The sequence below is a fragment of the Plectropomus leopardus genome, chromosome 2 (assembly GCF_008729295.1).
Source record: "Plectropomus leopardus isolate mb chromosome 2, YSFRI_Pleo_2.0, whole genome shotgun sequence".
Classification (NCBI taxonomy): domain Eukaryota; kingdom Metazoa; phylum Chordata; class Actinopteri; order Perciformes; family Serranidae; genus Plectropomus; species Plectropomus leopardus.
In genome coordinates this window covers 31,090,206-31,108,966 of record NC_056464.1, presented here as the reverse complement: position 1 = coordinate 31,108,966, position 18,761 = coordinate 31,090,206, and the positions used below count along the sequence as shown (strand labels likewise).

Below are 18,761 nucleotides of genomic sequence, written 5' to 3'. Positions count from 1 at the left end.
AGAAATCTGCACCACAGGCAACACAAAATATCCTTCAGCTGTGGTGTGCTTACTGTTCACCATGTAATTTAACCTAAAATCAAAAAGTATCCCACATGTGCGCAGTAAGCAGCCTGAAAAATATGTGGTTTGTATAAAAACTGTATCATTTTCTAATGTGTTCTTGAACGCTGCGGTTTGATAGACCTGTTCACAAACCAGTATGAACCAGATCTCTCTGTTGCAAGCATTGTTCTATACATGAAGGGGCTTGCATTGTCAGATTGCAGGGTCTCGTTTTTGGATCAAGCCTTTTCGATTTGTTTGGGAATTCAAACCACAAGAGGTATAACAGAAAAATTCATACCAAAATTGGGTACATTTACAAAAATAACATTTTTTTCATTTTAACTTTACAGATTTCTTTCCCATATGAACCAGACTTATTGCGAACTGACTGTGTAAACATTTTGGCTCATGCTTCTTGGTGTGCAACAGCTGAGTGTGGTTTTGTCTGCATAAAGTCGAGTCAGCGTTTGGGTCTGTGTTTGAGTGTGTGATAACGGCAGATTGTGGCATACCGTCCTGTACAGAAAGGGTGAATGAAGGGAAAAAAAGGGGGAGGGCGCAGGGAGGATGGGCTGACAAGAGAGAAAATGAACCTATTTCCTCCTCCCCCCCAGTTCGCCTCAGATGAACTTGCTTGATGACATGTTGTTTGGAAAGCCATGTCCTCCGCTATTTGCGTTTCTCTCCTCCCCTTGGTTAGAGTGACTCTGTGGTCACCAGGATCAAAGTCTCTCTCTCTCTTTTTTTTGGGTTGTTTCCTTTATCAGGTCACACTGCATACACACACTCAGCTCTTCCTGTTTGTTAGCAAAACAGATCATGGGCCTTAAACAGCATTTGATCTGATTCTTTTGACCACGGCAGTTTTACATGAACTTTACCTCTTAAAACTGGTCTAGTTTTGAGCAGAAGCCATGAGAAATGGATCTTGAGAATAACATCTGGAAGATCCAGATGGTCCACCAGTGTCCTTGCATTTGTTTTAATGTGTTGAATATTGGATTGGCAGGTTTCCCGTGACAAGACAGAGCCATGTATGACAGAGGTTCACTTAGACAACTCTTGAGATTGTCTTAACTTTCAGGCACTCATTATATTGACACGATACTGCTAACAATGACCATAACAAACCAAATAGAGTACTTGTGAAGCCTTTTTCACCCTGGTCTCGTGACAATGTCAGAGTGCAGAGGAAAGATCCATTTCTCTTAAATGGGTAATTAAAGAGGTGGCACCAAGTCATTGTTTTTCAAGTCCGAAGTCAAGACAGGCAAGTCTCAAGTAAAGTCCGAAGTTAAAGGCTGTGACAGACCAAGCTGACGGTTGAACTAGTTTTACTATAATGCTGTAATAAGCAGAACTGAGACCGATTATTTGTTGTGAAAGTTCAGCTATAACACTACTGTGCAGCGGAAATTTGACTATATTACTCATTTACAGAGTTCTGTGATTTTATTATAATGCTACATAAAATAGAGCTGCATCTTAAATATCAAATGCTGCACTAAGTCCAAATGCGATAAGAGCATTATAAAATATTTGTTTACTTTGTTATTTTGCAAAAATAAAATAAAAATACCCTTAGGGAACTAGTTGGATGCAGAAATTTTTTCTTGCGTTGCATTGCAGAGCTATTAAAAGCCAAGCATATGATTTTAATAACTTTAAATGTACTTAAAGTGTGCACTGTGCAGCTGTATTATACTCGTAAATACAAGTACTGGATCAGAATTCAGTACTTTCGAGAAAATGTTATCTTAAAATAAGCATGGTAGCTATGACACCTCGAGACTATAATCAAAGTCTGCACCATAATGTCTGGCCACATGCCATTTCTTAGGATTTGTCATTCTCTTGCTAGATGTTTGACCTGAGGCCAAAAAGCAGTCCATCTAATGATGTCCTGACATAATGTATGAGCCATTACATCTCCAATTAGTACAAGTGAGATATTGAATTGTGTAGTCCAGTGGTTCCAAGCCACAAGGAGTCGTGAGATCTGTCTGAAAGATCTAAAGATAAAAAAAAAACAACTAAATTTCACAATACAAAATTATGTTTTTTTGTTGTTTTTTTTCTAAAATATTTAAAATCAAATCAAATCAATGAACACTATGTAGAAATTTAACTGTTTTTAAATAGTATTGCCAGCAAAAGCGAAAACCAACCCCAGATTCACTTTTGGTTTGGAACAAGCTTTCCCGCTTTGTGTTTCGTCTTGCTATATTACAACGTTTTTCGCCGCTGTGTGCAAAACTTTGTAGCGTCCTCTTGGAGGCATGCATCTTACAGTCTTGCATCCAGTCACCAACTTTTTATACGCCATTTCATTTTTCATGAAAGTTATATTGTTGCTAGGGCAGCGTTGGTCCCTGTTTATTTCTCAATTCTCCAATAACCAACATAACAACAGGAAATACAAAGGGACCCATTTAGAATGTTAATATTAAGACTTCTGGATCGTAAATAAACTGAGAAGGATTATTTTGTTATGAGTCTATACATTACTTTTTAAGAAAATCCCTCATAGTATACCTTTTCAGGGGTCACAAGCCACATTTTTTATTTGTGACCCCTTTTGCTTAAATTAGTTGCTAAAATTAGAGAAAATTAAAAATCAAAATTAGAGATGGGGCAATATTTTCCCAGATAATACATGAGTTTAAAATTTAAAGTTTTTGTCTTTTAAATATGGAGCTCTGGAAAGAAATGCTGCAAAAAGAGAATAGCAAGCAGATGGGGACCTGGCAAAAAATGAACACACAGTAGATGCTAAAATGTCAGAAATTTGTTTTGGGGCCGAGTGCAGTACACTACTAAGTTCCCTGCAAAACTCTATATCTCCAAAATTTGAAAATTGGATTGGACAAACACCAACGCTCGGTTGCACCAACGAAGATTGATTTAATCACTGATTAGCTCTAATCAGAGTTTGGAAAAACTCAGTTTAAAATTAGTAAATCCAGGGTTCAAATTAATCAGAGCTCTGTTGCACCATCAAAAATGAATCTCAGTTTAGTTAATCCCAGTTTATTTATTTAAACAGAATTTAAACTGGGTTTAATCAATAAGGACAACCATCATATCAAACAAACAAACAACAACAAAAATAAATAGATACATAAATAAATACATATATAATCAGCATACTGTCTGCACCTAGTAAGTATGAAAGAGAGGTGGAGAAAGGGGTTTACTGTTAAATTGGAGTTTAAAGGTTTAGTGCTACACATTTAACTTCAATTTAGGTTTAGAATAAAAACTAAACTAAGTTTTAAAGAGAAATTTAAGACATTAAATTTAATCCCTCATAATTTTAAGGTAGTTTTAAAGTTTGGTGCAACATAATGTAAACCTGACCATAATTTCATCACGTTTAAAGGTTAATCCTTGTTGGTGCAATCCAGCCTAACTGATCTATGTTGAGTTATCAAATTACAGTCATTTACAGTACCAAGAAAAAAAACCCAAAAAAATCATCCATCCCCTCTAATTTGAACTTTCTGCATATATGCAGACTGACTCCACATACTGAAATTCAGAGTTTATACTGCAACTTTAATTTACTAAATGTCAGTAATGTCAGTTTATGGACAGTGGATAGAATTACTCTCCTAAATTCAATTTACACATACTTTGTGTAAGAAATATTTCTTAGTTATTTGTTGCTCCATTAACATTTAAATTAATTTTGAAGTCATGCTCTAAATCAAGCCGTCAAGACAGATGTCGGCCTGCCAGATGGACCTGAACTCCGGCTGACCTGAGTTTATTAAACAGGATGCATCACAGATGATGAGATCCAACTGGAACCTCAGGCTCATACAAAACATAACCATTTGTGCCACATATGGACAAAGTCTGCTTATGGAACAATGGACCTTTCTCTAGACATGTGAACACCTAGCTCACATCGCACAAACACTGCACTGAGCATCTGGCAGCAAGCTATGCCACCATACCTTATTGTGTGGTATCATAGCCCCGTTCTGACATGGCATCCTCTCATTGCTCGGCTGCCAATACTCTCCTCCCCCCTCAGTGGTGGGTTCTGCCATGCTGCATCCACGACATCACCCCCTTTTTGTCTCATTGAGATTCAGCTTGGCACGCAGACAATGCCCATTTCTTGGCACCAAATATTGGAGAGAGCTGCACAAGAGAACCAACCTCGGGCTTTTCCCTCACAGTCGTCCCCCGTATTTCGCCGATCATCATGGACCAACGCCAACTTGTAAAGGGAATTTTTTTGTGCCTTCGTCTACTAAATTCTCAGTTTGTTCAGCACGTCGCGTTTGATAACACGGATATTTTTAACAAGTTGAACGTTAACCACTGTAAGACGAGCTGCTCTATCTGAAGCAAAAATGAATGACCGTGTCAGCGATATGTTGATTGGCATGCTGATTGCTCTGAGTCTTCCATGAAGGTCAAGGATTTATAACACTATTCCTTCTCCATACCCTACAACTGAGCAGCCATTTTCCTATCAGCAGCAGCCTGGGATAAACCATTACTTCCGGGTGTTGAAAAACAAACAAACATTTGCTTCAGTCCTTGGTTACTCCTACACATCCACCCACATGGACTCATAGTGGAGGTGCTAATTAGCGTTAACCTCTAGCATTGCTTTCGTTAAAATGAACAATCACAAACAGGAAATTTGGAAACAATCAAGGTAAGAATGAAAAACACCATATCAAAGTGCATCTGTTTGCATGCCTTACTGGCCTGTGGTTAAGAAATTTTTGTGATCACTACTGTCTCAAGTTACAGCAGCAGTTTAGCAGTCCTTAAAGTAACCAATGGTAGAAGAATGGTTGTTAACTGCAAATAATATAACGAAATAAATGCAAACACTTCATTTGTACACGTGTGTTAACTAGTCAAATAATATTTTTCTTTTGTCAGATTTTATCTTCAATATCTTTAATTTACAATAAGATACTGAAAATGAAAAGCAAATTGTGAATTGTACTGCCTCTGTCCATATTGTGGTGTAAGCTTCAAGTAGTCATAGTTTTAATACTTTAAATCAGTGGTTCCCAACCTGCGGATCCCAACCCCCATAGGGGTAGCCAAAGCTTCATGGGGAGTCGTAAGGCCTTCTTATTTTTAACGGGTGTAAGAAAGCTTTGTAAAAATATATATATAATAGGCCTTTATCCCCACATTCATTTCTGTGAAGAAGCTAAATTAAACTGTTATTTTTAGAATTTAGGTCATTATTCAAGATATAAACTTTGAAAAAAATCTCACAGACTAAGGGCACAGTGAGACCCTGTCCTACATTAGAAAAGTTTGTAGATAAAACAACCAAAGAACTAACAGAAAAATACCCAAGCATAAGGAAAAAGAAAACACTGAATGTGTCAAAAAAGCCTATTGTACATATAATTGTTAGGAATTTTAGAGGGAGAGAATTTAGAAAATCTTATATAAAAAATTCTAAAAATATCATCTTTGCTGCAATATTCACAAGAAAATATCAGCTCAAAATGTATTTAAATCGCTCATTTTACACATATTCAGAAAAAAGTGTGGAAACCACTGCTAAGAAAGATAAGCAGACATTAGAAAGATAAGCAGACATCAGAACAGTTCAAGGCCAGGTTTTTTTTTTGGTTTTTTTCAACTTGCCAAAAGTGTACTTGCTCAAAGTCAATTTTAACATGCCCCTATGAAAATTGTTTTATTTATTAGCCTTTAACAAATCTTGCTCAACCTCATTTAAAATGCTTGCTTGCACTTCAAATAATAAACTTAGTCTTTACCCAGTGGTGGAATGTAACTAAGTACATTTACTCAAGTACTGTACTTAAGTACAGACTTGAGGCACTTATACTTAACTTAATTATTATTTTTTTAATATATGATAGAATTTTGAGGCTTTGGGTTTTTTCTTCTTTATATATTTTTAAATAAGTTGAAATTTGGGTATTTTTTTATTTGTATTATTTTTAATCATTCTAGGTTGTTGGGTTTTTTGTTAAACCCTTTTAAAATATTTTTGAGGTTTTAAGGGTTTTTTTTTTGCTATTTCTGTGATAATTTTGAGTTTATTTGGGTGTGTTTTTACAAAATACAGAAACAATTTTGAGTTTGTAGTGTTTTTTCCTCTGTTTTGATTTTGGTGTTGGCCTCTTTTTAACAGAGTATTTTTATAGTGTGGTATTAGTGCTTTTACTAAGGTAAAGGATCTGCATAGTTCTTCCACCACTGTCTTCCTGACCGCTACTGTGCACATACATTTCTCAGCAGAAATGAGAAGGAAGCTAACTCCATATACATCCATCATCAGCTCTGGAAAACAATGTGTTGAATTGTTTTTTACGACTGGCCCGACTGGGCGAGTGAGTTGCTACATTTACAAGCCCAAAGTGGCATTTTACTTGCCTCAGGCTATCCTTATGGTTGAACCTTGAATTACTCTATAAGTTATCAATGTTTCTCCAGAGAACCACACCGTAATGGTCCATCAACACTACAAATTGTGTTTGTAGTCCACACAACTTTTCTTTATAAAAAGTATAATCCAATGCTACTTTCAGTCCGTCCCCTCTACGTTGGCCAGCCAGTTAGAGGAGTTTGATACCATTTACCATCTAATTAATTCAACATCTCAATTAAGGCCTCCCACTCTCTGATGCCCTTGTGCCTTTTCATTCTGCCCCAATGAGCATGCCCTGGCACCACAGCCACACAGCCTGCCAAAACATTTCAATCACTGTCGGCATTAATTAGGCCAAAGAGGAATTCAGAATGTTAATGAACTGCCCAGCCGCTTTTCAGCGACCACGGTTCACATGCTAATTTATGCAAAGCGTCCTAGCCTTTGCGTGGGTTGACCATCGTCGTCTACCATAACAGTGTCTGGGCTCAGTCAGCTCAGCCAAAGTATGGCTCTGTCGGGGCCCAGACAGCTTTGCCCAGCTTGTGTCCCAGACTCTAGCTGGCACAGTAAACAGACTCATTTTTCAATGGACTTGAAGTGGCTTTCACACTGAGCAAAAAAAGGCCAATATTCTGAAGTCAAACCTTCAGCTCCTCTATTAAAACACTTCAAGTAAAAACAAAAATCACTAGGAGGATTTCTTGGCACGCACTTGAGTATCAGCAGCAATCAACTCTCTGAAATAACTTATAAACAAGAAGTTCCTTAAACCAGTCTCAACATCCCTTTTACCATTATTTGGGGGAAAATAAACAGTCTATCTTATGGACAGGGATTGGAAAGAGGAGGCAGAAGCTAACAGGTTGCACCACAGATGTTGGGTACGGGTGCCAAACGACTCCCTAAAATGGCCGAGGCGCTGCCATTTTCCATCTTTCTCCATTTGCTTTCTGGTTGTAGAGACAGAAGGGACTGAACTTGGGGGGAAACATGCTTGAACTGAGCTCTTTTTTTCTGTCTGTTGGGAAGTAGAACTGGAAAGTAAGGTTTGAGAGTAAAATAGGTTCTAATTGTTGATACAGATGCCCTTCATTATGAGACAATTTCCCTGTTAGTAAGCTCTATGTGGTGACAGAGGAGTATTTTGTCTTTAATGTGCAGTTCTTTCGGAAAGTAGCCTTTCTTTTCTAGTGTAGACAAATGTGAAGTGCATCCGTTACCTGTTGTTCTTAAACACTGGCCAACTACATTGTGCCAAAGCAATTGTTAAAATATTGTTTTTCACTTACAAAAACGCAGGAGCAGTGTCAGACTGGTACTAAGTCTGGCTCTTACAATTCAGGCTACAATGTGGAGAGAAAATTACTCCTGGAAGGTAATTCCTGATAAAACTGTTACCAGGCTACCTCCTTCTATGGTGGGCAGGGGGTGTCATTTGAATAATGTTGTTCAACAGTGTACACTGTACTACTTAACATGTTGATTTTACTTTTAAAAAAAATCTAGGAAGCCTATTGCCTTGAAAAAGGAATGCAAATATAGCTATTATTTTTAATTTATATTAACTTTATATCTAACTGTTAAGTATACTTAAAGCTGTTTCATTTACTTGATTTTGTTCCAAGTTTGATTAAATCGACCTTTCTTAGTTTTAGCATCTTCAGTAAGCCAAGTTTACTGTGCAAAACAGAACTCGCAGATTTCCTAACTTCATCACTGGCAAAATCCTCTTTATCATGATCAAGTTAAGTCATAATAATTTGGTTTAAGTTGCAACAACTACACAAAATTAAGTAAATACAGCTAAATTTTGAGTAAATTTAACAATTAGATATAATGTAAACATAAAGTACGATTATTAATTATATTTAATTTTCCTTTCAAGGTATCTGGTTTCCAAGATTATTTTAAGTAATTACCAAGTCATTATTTTAAGTATTTTTAGTAAGATCAACATATCAGTGTTGAAGTGTGCACGGTTTTATGACTATTTTGTGTAGAAAATTAATTGTATTAGTTTCTCTCACACACACACACACACACACACACACACACACACACACACAAATGCCTAAATGTTTTCACAGTAAAAAAAAAATGTAAAAAGGTCTTTTGCTATTAGTGCTGCTATTGAACACAATCTAAAACCACTATATGTGGCAAGACCTTCACATTTTGGCCTCTATGCAGAATACGAAATATTTTTCAACCTTTTGCCCTCGGTGGATCTAAAACTCACTTGATCTCTCTATTTCTTTCACAGTTTGACCGAGAAACTTCTGCTGCTTCCTGCAAAGTGTCTGTCCTTAAAGCTGAGGTAGTAGATTGAATAGTTGTGGGGTTCGTGTCCTCCCTCTGAGATAACTATACAATCTACTGTCTTTCCTAAGGAGACAGGTTGATCTGCTGTGAAGCCAAAGTCTGTATACACACGGGAGATACAGGAACTCACAATCACATAAAGTAAAGTAGATTAAAGATGTAACTGGTCACTGAGGAGACTGAGATGTCTTGAAGTTTGTACATACTGAGTACAGTTTCTTTTTTAAGGATATTTGGTGCCTGAAGTTGAGCCTAGCAAGGTGAGGTAGTAGGTTGTATAGTTTGAGGGATGGAGTCGATCCTACTCAGGTGATAACTATACAGTCTATTACCTTCCTTGAGAGGTACAATGAGTGCTTGGAATCAGCTCACTCACACTTCACTGTGGCGAAAGAGCCACTCTACCGCCATCTTGTGGCCAAAGACTATCATCACTCTGGAAATGATCTAAGCCTTGGAAACACTACTGTGTTTATCTGAGGCCATATTCACGAAACATCTTGACCAAAACTCCTCGCTGTCTGAGTAAGGAGAAACTTTTGAATGTATATGTGCATATATATAATGTATATGTGAGTTGATAAGATGTTAGTACCTTTGCTAGCTGGCGTCACAAATACTCGGTTGAATCTATCATTAAAATTAATGCTATTTTATGCAAATGGGGTTCACCTAATGAAAATCATGATGTAATAATCAGCCATGTTTCATTCAAAATTATTTTCCAATGCATATTGTTTTAAAGTGTTTTGTTAACTTCTGTTTAGTGAGTGTTGTCATGATTTGTAGGATAATGTGCAATGTTCATAATGCATAGTGCAAAAGTGCCACAAATTTCACCTGCGTGAAAAAAACACAATTTGGTTATTTAAAAATGTGATTAACAAATTCAAATGGCTCTTACAATTTACCCAATATTTTTTGGACAATGTTTAACTTAATAGATTAAATTGTCTAATAGATTAAAATTCTGTTTTGTGAGTGTTTCATTACATTTAGACTAGTCGACTAGTCTAAATTTAAACTTCTGTTTAAACATAAGGGGAACCTAATTGTTAGAAGCGTCCCTATGAAAAACAAGTTGTGTGATAATCCAAACTGTATAACTCAGTTTTGTTTTAGAAAAGTTGGAGGCAGACTAAAAGACTCCTAAGTAACTGAAACCTACTTACTATACAGTCAGTAATGTGTTGCAGGTGAGGGGTATTGGTAAAAACAGAATATGAAGTCTATGGAACTTTTAATTCATATTTTTATGGCAGCCATTTAATAAAGATTCAATCGGATCACCACCAAACTGAAGCAAAGACAACGGAGCGCAACTCTGTGCTACTTGAACACCCTGATGAGCTCAGTCTAAGCCGTCAGACAGAATAATTCATCAATTTAATGAAATGAAGAAAATCTCAACATAATTTGATTCCCTGCTGCTTTGACAAGGCAGTTTGGTATTGTGACTGTTATTGAATCTGGACAAAGGTATTTTCTAAAAGCTTCCCCTTACAGTTAACTCTAGATGCTGCTAAGGGTTAAATTTACTCACAAAGCACCCTAGCCCTTAAGAGAGCTCCCAATGTTGAAAACATGATTAGAAAAAAGGACTTTTGAGGTGCTTTAGTTTATGAAGCAGCTGGGAAAGGGTGTTAAGGGTGAAATATTCTCCAAATTCTGAATAAAAGTGAGTTAATGAAACATTAGATGGTGCAGGGATAATTTTTGTGTTCGGTCTCACTCTAGATGCACTTACATCTCCCACCCAACACAGTACCAATATATAGCCAAAATTAAATTGATATCTGGCAACTGGAATAATACAACAGTGCAGGAGTGATAACTTGGGTCTGTTTCAACCTTCCATCAGTAGAGTGATAACACTATTACAGCACTTTCAGTCTCACATTGTGACACAGTTCAATCCATTCCCACTGGGTGTCCACACTTTGCAGCCCCTCATAAGCATTCAATATTCTTTGAGTAAAGTTATCAAAATGAATCCCTATGAAGCCAAAGCGTAAAAAGGTCATTATAAAGCTGTATGTTCTTGTAAGAGCCAGCAACTTGTAGACTTTATAGTGTACCTGCAGTAACTTTTTTCAAAGATGGTATCTGTTATGCCATAGTCCAATGCTGAACGTGCAGCAATAGGAAGTGACACATTGTGGTTTAAGCTTTTGCAAAAAAAAAAAAAAAAAAAAAGAAAATACTAAAACAATTCACTTGAATTGTACTTCACATGATTTTATGTGACAAATAAATTGATTCAAGTTTATTTTGACTTCAGAGTCATTACATAACTTATGTACAGATGACAAGAGAGCTGTATACTTAAGATTCTTTCAGCGAGGAAATGAACCTATGGGCTGAGCTGTCACACATTTGACCAAAGACTAGTGAGCATCTGTAGCTACAGAAATAGTAAGGAACCTTACCTGAATTTCTAGAAATAAAAAGTTAACACATAAACATGAAAACAAATCAAACCAGTATAATTACATAAAGACTGATGAGTTAAGAAAAAACTGTATTAATCTTAAAATAAAAACAATGTGTCCATAAAATGATGAGCAAGTGTTAATGCCATTTTATTCTGAGAAGATTATGTTTTGCTGTCTTTTAAAACTGCACTCTGCATGTGTATTAAGTACTTTTTTAACATCATTTTCCTTGGTGGAACAAAATTTTAAAAGCAGATCTCTTTATTATCCAATCAAATAGAAAAACAGATTAAACTATAGCTTCACTATAAAAAATACCATACAGCTGACTTGACAACACATTGTCATTCTCAACTCGTCCATACAGACACTTGGTCAGTGGCTCATAAGGTCAAAATATGATGCTCAAGGTAACCCTCCTGCATCAGTTTTGGACATTCAGGGACAGCATGTCAATTTAGGCTCGTTGCATGCATCGTCACTTTTCAGAACCAACTTCTGCTTTCACTGAAAATGTATAGTTGAATGCAAAAAGTCAATGTAGGTAAAAAAAAGAAAAGAAAAGAAAGAAAAGAAAAGAAAAGAAATCATGGTTGGGCTTTAAATAAGAACGCTTGTTACTAACGTGATATATGACATATGACGTGATCATTAGCATAGTATGCAAAAACATACTAGCACACTATATCATCATTAAAACAACTCAAGTAACATTTGGTTTCACACTGGACATAAAGAGTTGTCCCCAGGTGAACGTCCAGAGTTTGTTGGACCCCTCCCATCTGCCCAATGTGGATTTACTCACTCTTTATACTAAGGTACTTGACCGGAGCATCAACAAGTGCTGCCGCCTGGGTCATCTTACCTGTACCATTGTTTTGTGTACCTGTGTACACAAAACAATGTCCCAGAACTAATGACAGTCATGCTTAAGATTTTTTTCAGTTATTGTGCACAGACCTGGTAACCATGCATCATGTGCAAAAAGCTATATTCTTTTTTCAGAGAGAAATAAGGTAACGTTCAACTGCGTGTCCTTTCCATTGAAATAGACATGAAGAACTGGAACTTGAACAGAACCAGAAACGCAACAGTGATCTGAAACTGAACTAAAACATTTTAGACAAGTGAAAGTTGCCCCTTTTTCTCGATAGATTTTGCAACATTCACACACACAAACACGCTTACCCACATATAAAGGACACACAAACTGAACATAACAGATCTTTCAGTGCAAACAGCTAGATGGGCTTTATCAACACACAACATATTTTGGTCATTAAGTCGAAGGTAGCTTTTGGATTTCTATACACTTCACATACTGTAACTGACTTTCTTAACTTTTCACACGATGTTTAATTACGTGCAACAGTCAATCAAACCTGCTCCGTAAGAACCAACGAGAAAATCTTCCTTCACTCAATTTGTGCCACACTGTTCATGTTACTACTGAGATTGTTGTCAGTCGTTTGACTTGTCTGACATCCTTGATTGTCTTCTCCACATGTAAAATGCCGTCTCCAGAGATTCAGGTACGCTGTCTTGATCTTCTGTATTTTGAACGCATACACAACTGGGTTTACAGCCGAGTTAGCATGAGAAAGCAGGATGCCGACATAGAAGGCTTTTACTGGTACAACACTGGGCCCTACAAAGTAATCAATGCAGTTCATAATGTGGAGAGGGATCCAGGAAAGGGCAAACAGAGCCAAGACCAGAGACAAAGATCCTGCCAGCTGTTTCTCTTTCTTCAGGTAGTTCTGAGACTGTATTTTGGCACCGTTGCCTGGTTTCTCTCTGAGGTTTCCTCTGATGCTGCAGAAAATGTAGCCGTACAGTGCAGTCATCACCAACAGAGGTGTCAAGGTGCAGAGAAAAAAGTTAAAGTAAACCAGGTATGACATGGGGATCACATCTATGAACTTGCAGACAATGGTAGAGTTGACTGACTTAGCTAAGGTTTCATGCTTGTACCATCCAAGCATTGGAGCAAAACTCAGTGGAACTGCGAGGAGCCAACATGCTGCTACGACAAGCCAAGAATGTCTCTGTGTTACAGTCCTTTTGTACCTAAACAAACAAAACAAAAAAAAAAAACCCTACTAATTATTGATGTAACAATCATATAATCTAAAAGATGCACAATACAATTTACAAATAATAAAGAATATGTCATGAAGTATTTGTAGTGATGTACACTAAATCAGTGACTTTTTTGAGTAAAAGTTATGCAGAAGAGTCAGAGATGAGGTTTGGATAAAAAGGATACAAATGTAAAGCTTATGATTCAAAGCCATGCTTACCAGCATAAATTTACTTTACAATTTACTCTTTGCACTATATACAGTAATAAAAAAAATTAAAAAATAAAAATATTACCTGAGAGGGATATACACCCGCAGAAATCGGTCCATTGCAATAGCCGTGAGAGACAAAACCGAGACAAGTGTCAACAAGATGACGACGCAGCTGATGAAGAGACAGCCGTGGAATGAAGTCCTCACTCGTCCATCCACCAACACAGCCATCGGTATGGCCACGCAGCCAACCATAAAATCAGCCACAGCCAGGCAGACAATAAGGCAGAAGGTAGGCTGGCGAATGCTCTTACTCGTCCACAGTGCCAAAATAACCAACATATTACCCAAACAGCAACTAAAAGCAACGAGCACCTCCAGCAAAGTATAGATCACCTTTTCAACACTCATTGTGCTCTCCAACTGGATAATGTTTGGCAGTTAATGGGTGTCTGAATGTGAGTCTCAGCTTGAATGTGCTGTGCCTTTTATCATTCATCTCAGTCTTGTGAAACCTTTGAGGAAGTCCTTGGCCACTCTGCTTTTTTTTTAAGTTGTGATGACAGAGATACTATGCTTGCTTTGCATCTGGGTTTTTGCAGGTTTATATAACACTTGTTTGTCATTGTATGATAGCATTTAACTTTTAATGCTATGCCATATCTGATCAAATAAATACAACCAAACTGCACGTTGTTGCAATAGATTACATAGATGACTAAAAAGTGTACCATAAGAACCCTTGTGTTACTTTTGGCAAGAGGAAATGAGACAAATTTCTTGACATTTGCAACTAAAAAAATATATCCCCGCTAACACAAATTATTTTCTATCAGCTCAAACAAGACTCTTTAAGTCATCTTAGCTGCATAGAAATTTTAACTTGACTTGACTTTTTACTTAACTTCTTGTTATGAAACTAGACCGTGGAGCCTGAAAGGTAAGTCAACCACATTCACACGGCAACAATCAGCATGATCAACAGGCCAAGCGCAAAGATGAGACCCTTATCTCTTTATATGATTACAAACCTCAAATGCAGAAAGCAGTCATTCCTGCAGCTGCTTCTATTAACTGACTAATTCGAGACTAAATACTGCTGCCCTGCTAATGCACTGTATTTTCTACTATATTGCGATATAATGTTGTCCTGTTTGTGTTTGATGCTTCTATTTTACCCTGTCTTGACTAAGTCTCATTTGCAAAGAAGGTTTCAATCTCAATGTAGCTTCCAAGTTGGATGAAGTTTATACACATCAAGGTCGCCAAGTCACTCTAAATCCATTAACTCCTTGCAGGAACAGTCCAGCTAGCAATGGCGCCCCCCCGGACAGGTCTGCTGAAAATCTTGGGGTGGTTCACCAAAACAAAAAGCCATTACTGAATGTCAGGAATTTTGTCCACTGACAGACAGTCATCTGAGCTGCCTGGTATTGTGCTGCAGTTGTCTACCATGCTGCTGTGCCCAGTCAGTTAAAGTAATCCACGTCATATTACTGTAAAAAATATTTCTTTTCTTAGAAATGCTCCACACAGTCTCTGAGAAACAGCTGCTGCTTCTCATGAAAAGGGCGTTGTGGTTGGCTCTGTAGTTGTGGTTAAAGTGGTGATTTGTTTTTATACGTAAATATTGGTATGTGTTCACACTGAAACACACAAATACATAACATACTCCCAAGTAAGTTACACACAAGTGAGTGGCATAAATTAGTGTTACTGATTGGGGTGGGCAATATGGCCATAAAATAACATTACAATATTTCAGGGTATTTTTGCGATAATTATATTACTGATAATATAACAAAAATACTGAGAATATTTTTCTACTCATTGCAAATTGTATTGCAAAAAAAGTGTAATAGTTGTTTAGGTCAACATAAATGTAGTTTACCTTCAAATATTCAGTGAAAACTAAACAAAAGCTATGTCTCAGTTCTTAAGTTTATAAATAACAAAAGCAAGCCAGAGATTCAGACTCTGTATAATATATACATATTACAACAAGATAAAAAGGTGGAGGTGAACAATGACACAGAGTTTTGGCCTGACTCTTAGGCCAGTCTGTGATGAAGTCATATAAAGTGTGTTTACTGTGTCAAAAGGTCACCAATTCCACTTCCTTAATCAACATGATGCCTGCGTATTACTGAGCTGGCATGACAGAGGGAAAAAAAAAATGTACAAGCAACGCAAACAATCACTTTCTCAAAAAATGCACTATATTAAAGATAAAATGGACAGCTAAATATGAAAGTGATGAGAGCAGCAGTGCCACAAAGAATAGAGAAGTTCTCACCAAAAATGCTTTTACCAAGCATTTTTAACAACACTTACAAAGACGGAAGGAACCACAAAAATCTACCACCATCCACACACAGTATTTTTGTCCTGACACCACACCTCATTACAACACACCTCATCTAATAAATAAATCATGACACAACCCTATCCGAGGAAAACATTTCAACAGTGGCTTATAGTATTTGGGGCTGGGGGGTTGATACAGTATAGTATTGCAATATTTTGCATGGCAGTATTATATCTTTTTCTAATATGTAAATTAATATTGCAAATACTACATTTTTGGTAGCCTACAAGAATAATACAATCAACTGCTCTTTTAGTCCACTAGATACATTTTGCTGCAATAAAAATGATTTAAAGGAGATGAACAGACTGAAAACATTTTTAGCTTATTTGATAAAACAGATTCTGACATTTTTTTCTCTGGAGACATAATTTGCAGTTGATAAAGGTCATAAACTGCAATATATTGTAATAAATTATAACATGAGACTCAGCATATCGCAAGACGTTTAAAATCGCCATAATATTGTATCCTGAATTAAGTACTGTGATAATATCGTATCGTGGGGCCTCTGTGATTCTCACACTTAATAGTATGGCAGACTTGTTTTGATTAAAAGCATATGGCAATTCCAAGATGTATGCTGCTGTTGACTATTAGTATGCCTCTGCTAGCATACAGGCTACATTTGTACAATTATGTGCCATAGTTAGTATTATTTACTGATAAGGAAAAGTGAAATTTAAGAAGATGTAATTGACTAGAGCCATTAACAAAACTGATAAAAATAAAAAAAAATTAAACCCTTGAGAGAAATAAAACTCTTAGGGACTTTATTATTTATGAGAGGGCAGGGGGCAGCGCAAAACAGAGTGGTACTTCAGATTATTTTTTAAGCACTGGGGAGAGAGTTGTGTTTTTTGATTTGGCCAAGGGGAGGGGTATTTAACTTTAAATTGTCGTATTTTTATTTTAAATACACTCAGAACCCCATAACCTGTATGTACATTTTAAAAGTGTGTTTTCTTTAAAAAAAAAATCCCCAAATCACAACATTTATCATAGCCAGAAATTAGTGAATAATATTGGATTTTTTGCCGATTTCCAATTTGTCGATAAATTAAAATTCATTTGGCAATACCAGTATTGATATATCCATTTTTTCCCTCCTGATTTTCGTGATAATAACGTCTGTTCTGTGGTGGAATTAATATCAGGCTCCTATCGCCCGCCAGCAGATAGAGACATTGAATATATGAAATATTCATTTATTGGGTAAAATAAGAAAAAATATTTCAGCTCAGAGTTCATGTTTTGTGCATGTTCACTTCATAAATTAAAAAAATGTTTTCTGATATTGGCAGAGATCAGCAAATTGGCCAATTCAGATATTTCATTTCATTTAAGCCAATATTTGCCAACACTGATGACGTGCCGATCTCATCATGCATCCCTACCAGAAACTGTGAAATATGGTTATTGATGGTTGAGGGAGAGTCATGCATTTTCCCTCAGCTGCTTCCATCAGCAATAAGACTTTAATTCCTCACACTTTAAACATAACTAGACTAATTTGCACAGGAATTATGCACTTGTGATGCACTTTATCCTATGAGTCTTTTTTACAGTTGAGTTTTTCTATTATTGACCCTCTGCTGTTTTTATTTTTAGGTTTTAGTCCATCAGTGTTTTCTAAGCTTGTGTTTTTCTTTTTATCTGTTTGTTTTTATCTGTTGTTTTTAACTTGACTTTACGGTCTCCTTGAGTTGTTCTTTTCACTGTGAGCTGCTTCAATTTCCTTGAGGATCAATAAAGTTAATCTAATCTTATCTAATCTAATATAAAATATTACAAAAAAAGATATATATAAAAAGCCACATCCATTCACCCTCCTGCTCTGTTAAATAAAGTACAGTCCCTTACTCTGTGACAAAATCATTGGAGCAAATGATTTCTACTCTATAACATGCACCTTAAAATAGAACCACAGCTGTTATTTTCACAAACACAGACACAGCAATATTATAACATGGTCCCTAAAGATTTTATTTTTTAAATGGGGGATTTAAGACTTTTTAATACCTTTTTAGTGCCACTCCTAATGACATTTCATCAATTAGGCCTACTTAAGATTCCAGTGAACTCAAAGTATTTATTGTGTCAAACTTTTTGTGATGTTGCTTCAAAAGGCATTTATTAAATTATTATTACTTTTTCCATTATTTTGAGATTTTACAATGCAACATCAGAAAAACAAATCATAAAAGCCTACTTTTCATGTCTTGCATTTTAAAGACTTTCGGAAAGACTGGTTTGGAAAGACATTTTAATACCTATAAAGGCCTTATTGTTAGATGAAATAATTTAATGCCTTTTAAGGTTTTTTCACGATTTTTTAGGATCCGCAGGAACATTTTTTTTCTGACACTTAAGCTGCCTGACTTAGTAAAGAGGTGAAGCTAGCATCTTGTTGTGTTAGCATAAGGTTCGTGTTAGCTCTTAGGTATTACTGAAGTCTATGATGTTAGCCGATCAGCTAGCTTGTCCAAGTGGCTACCGTTAGCCGTTGGCGGTAGTTAGGCTACATATTTTACTTGGAGGCTTTAGCTGAAACGAGTATTTCTGTTTTCCGAGTATTTTTTAACGGTTAGAGGCCAACCAGACTCATACTTTAGATTGTATATTGTCCGACCACAGTATGTTAGTGCTCAACGTTGCGTTAGCTAGGTCAAACAGTGAGAGTAAAGCTCTTTTTTTCACGTCAAAAATGATACCAAGCAAGTATACCAAACTTCAAAAGCAGGCTAAGCTCATTAATTATCCAGCATAACTTCATGTCAACACAAAGTCTTTAAAACCGCTTAATTAAGTTAAATTATATCGGACTCACCAGTTTGTAGCGATGTCTGCAGAGCACAGGACACAAGTCTCCTAAGTAGTCCTCAATTAACTGCGTC

At 36.5% G+C, this 18,761-nt stretch overlaps 1 protein-coding gene across 3 annotated transcripts; it reads right to left on the bottom strand.

The window, feature by feature from the left end:
• Positions 1-11,019: 11,019 nt before the first annotated feature.
• On the bottom strand, positions 11,020-14,474 carry LOC121959369 (adenosine receptor A1-like). 3 transcript variants are annotated; one of them, XM_042508656.1, is made up of 3 exons: positions 13,579-14,474; positions 13,150-13,269; positions 11,020-13,014 (listed from the first exon to the last, which is right to left on the bottom strand). In XM_042508656.1, the coding sequence occupies exons 1-3, from the start codon at positions 13,905-13,907 to the stop codon at positions 12,615-12,617; spliced, it is 849 nt and encodes a 282-aa protein (XP_042364590.1). In that variant the 5' UTR covers positions 13,908-14,474; the 3' UTR covers positions 11,020-12,614. The 3 variants fall into 3 exon arrangements, with proteins under 3 accessions (XP_042364590.1, XP_042364599.1, XP_042364581.1); XM_042508665.1 differs by having other exon boundaries at positions 11,020-13,008; XM_042508647.1 differs by having other exon boundaries at positions 11,020-13,269.
• Between the last annotated feature and the right edge of the window lie 4,287 nt (positions 14,475-18,761).

What these genes read in the sequence shown, in the direction of transcription:
- LOC121959369 (XM_042508647.1), bottom strand. Translation starts at nt 13,907, where the DNA reads ATGAGTGTTGAAAAGGTGATCTATACTTTGCTGGAGGTGCTCGTTGCT. An exon ending in CGGGTGTATATCCCTCTCAG is followed by an intron (nt 13,270 to 13,578) that starts GTAATATTTTTA and finishes TTGTTTGTTTAG; the next exon opens with GTACAAAAGGACTGTAACAC.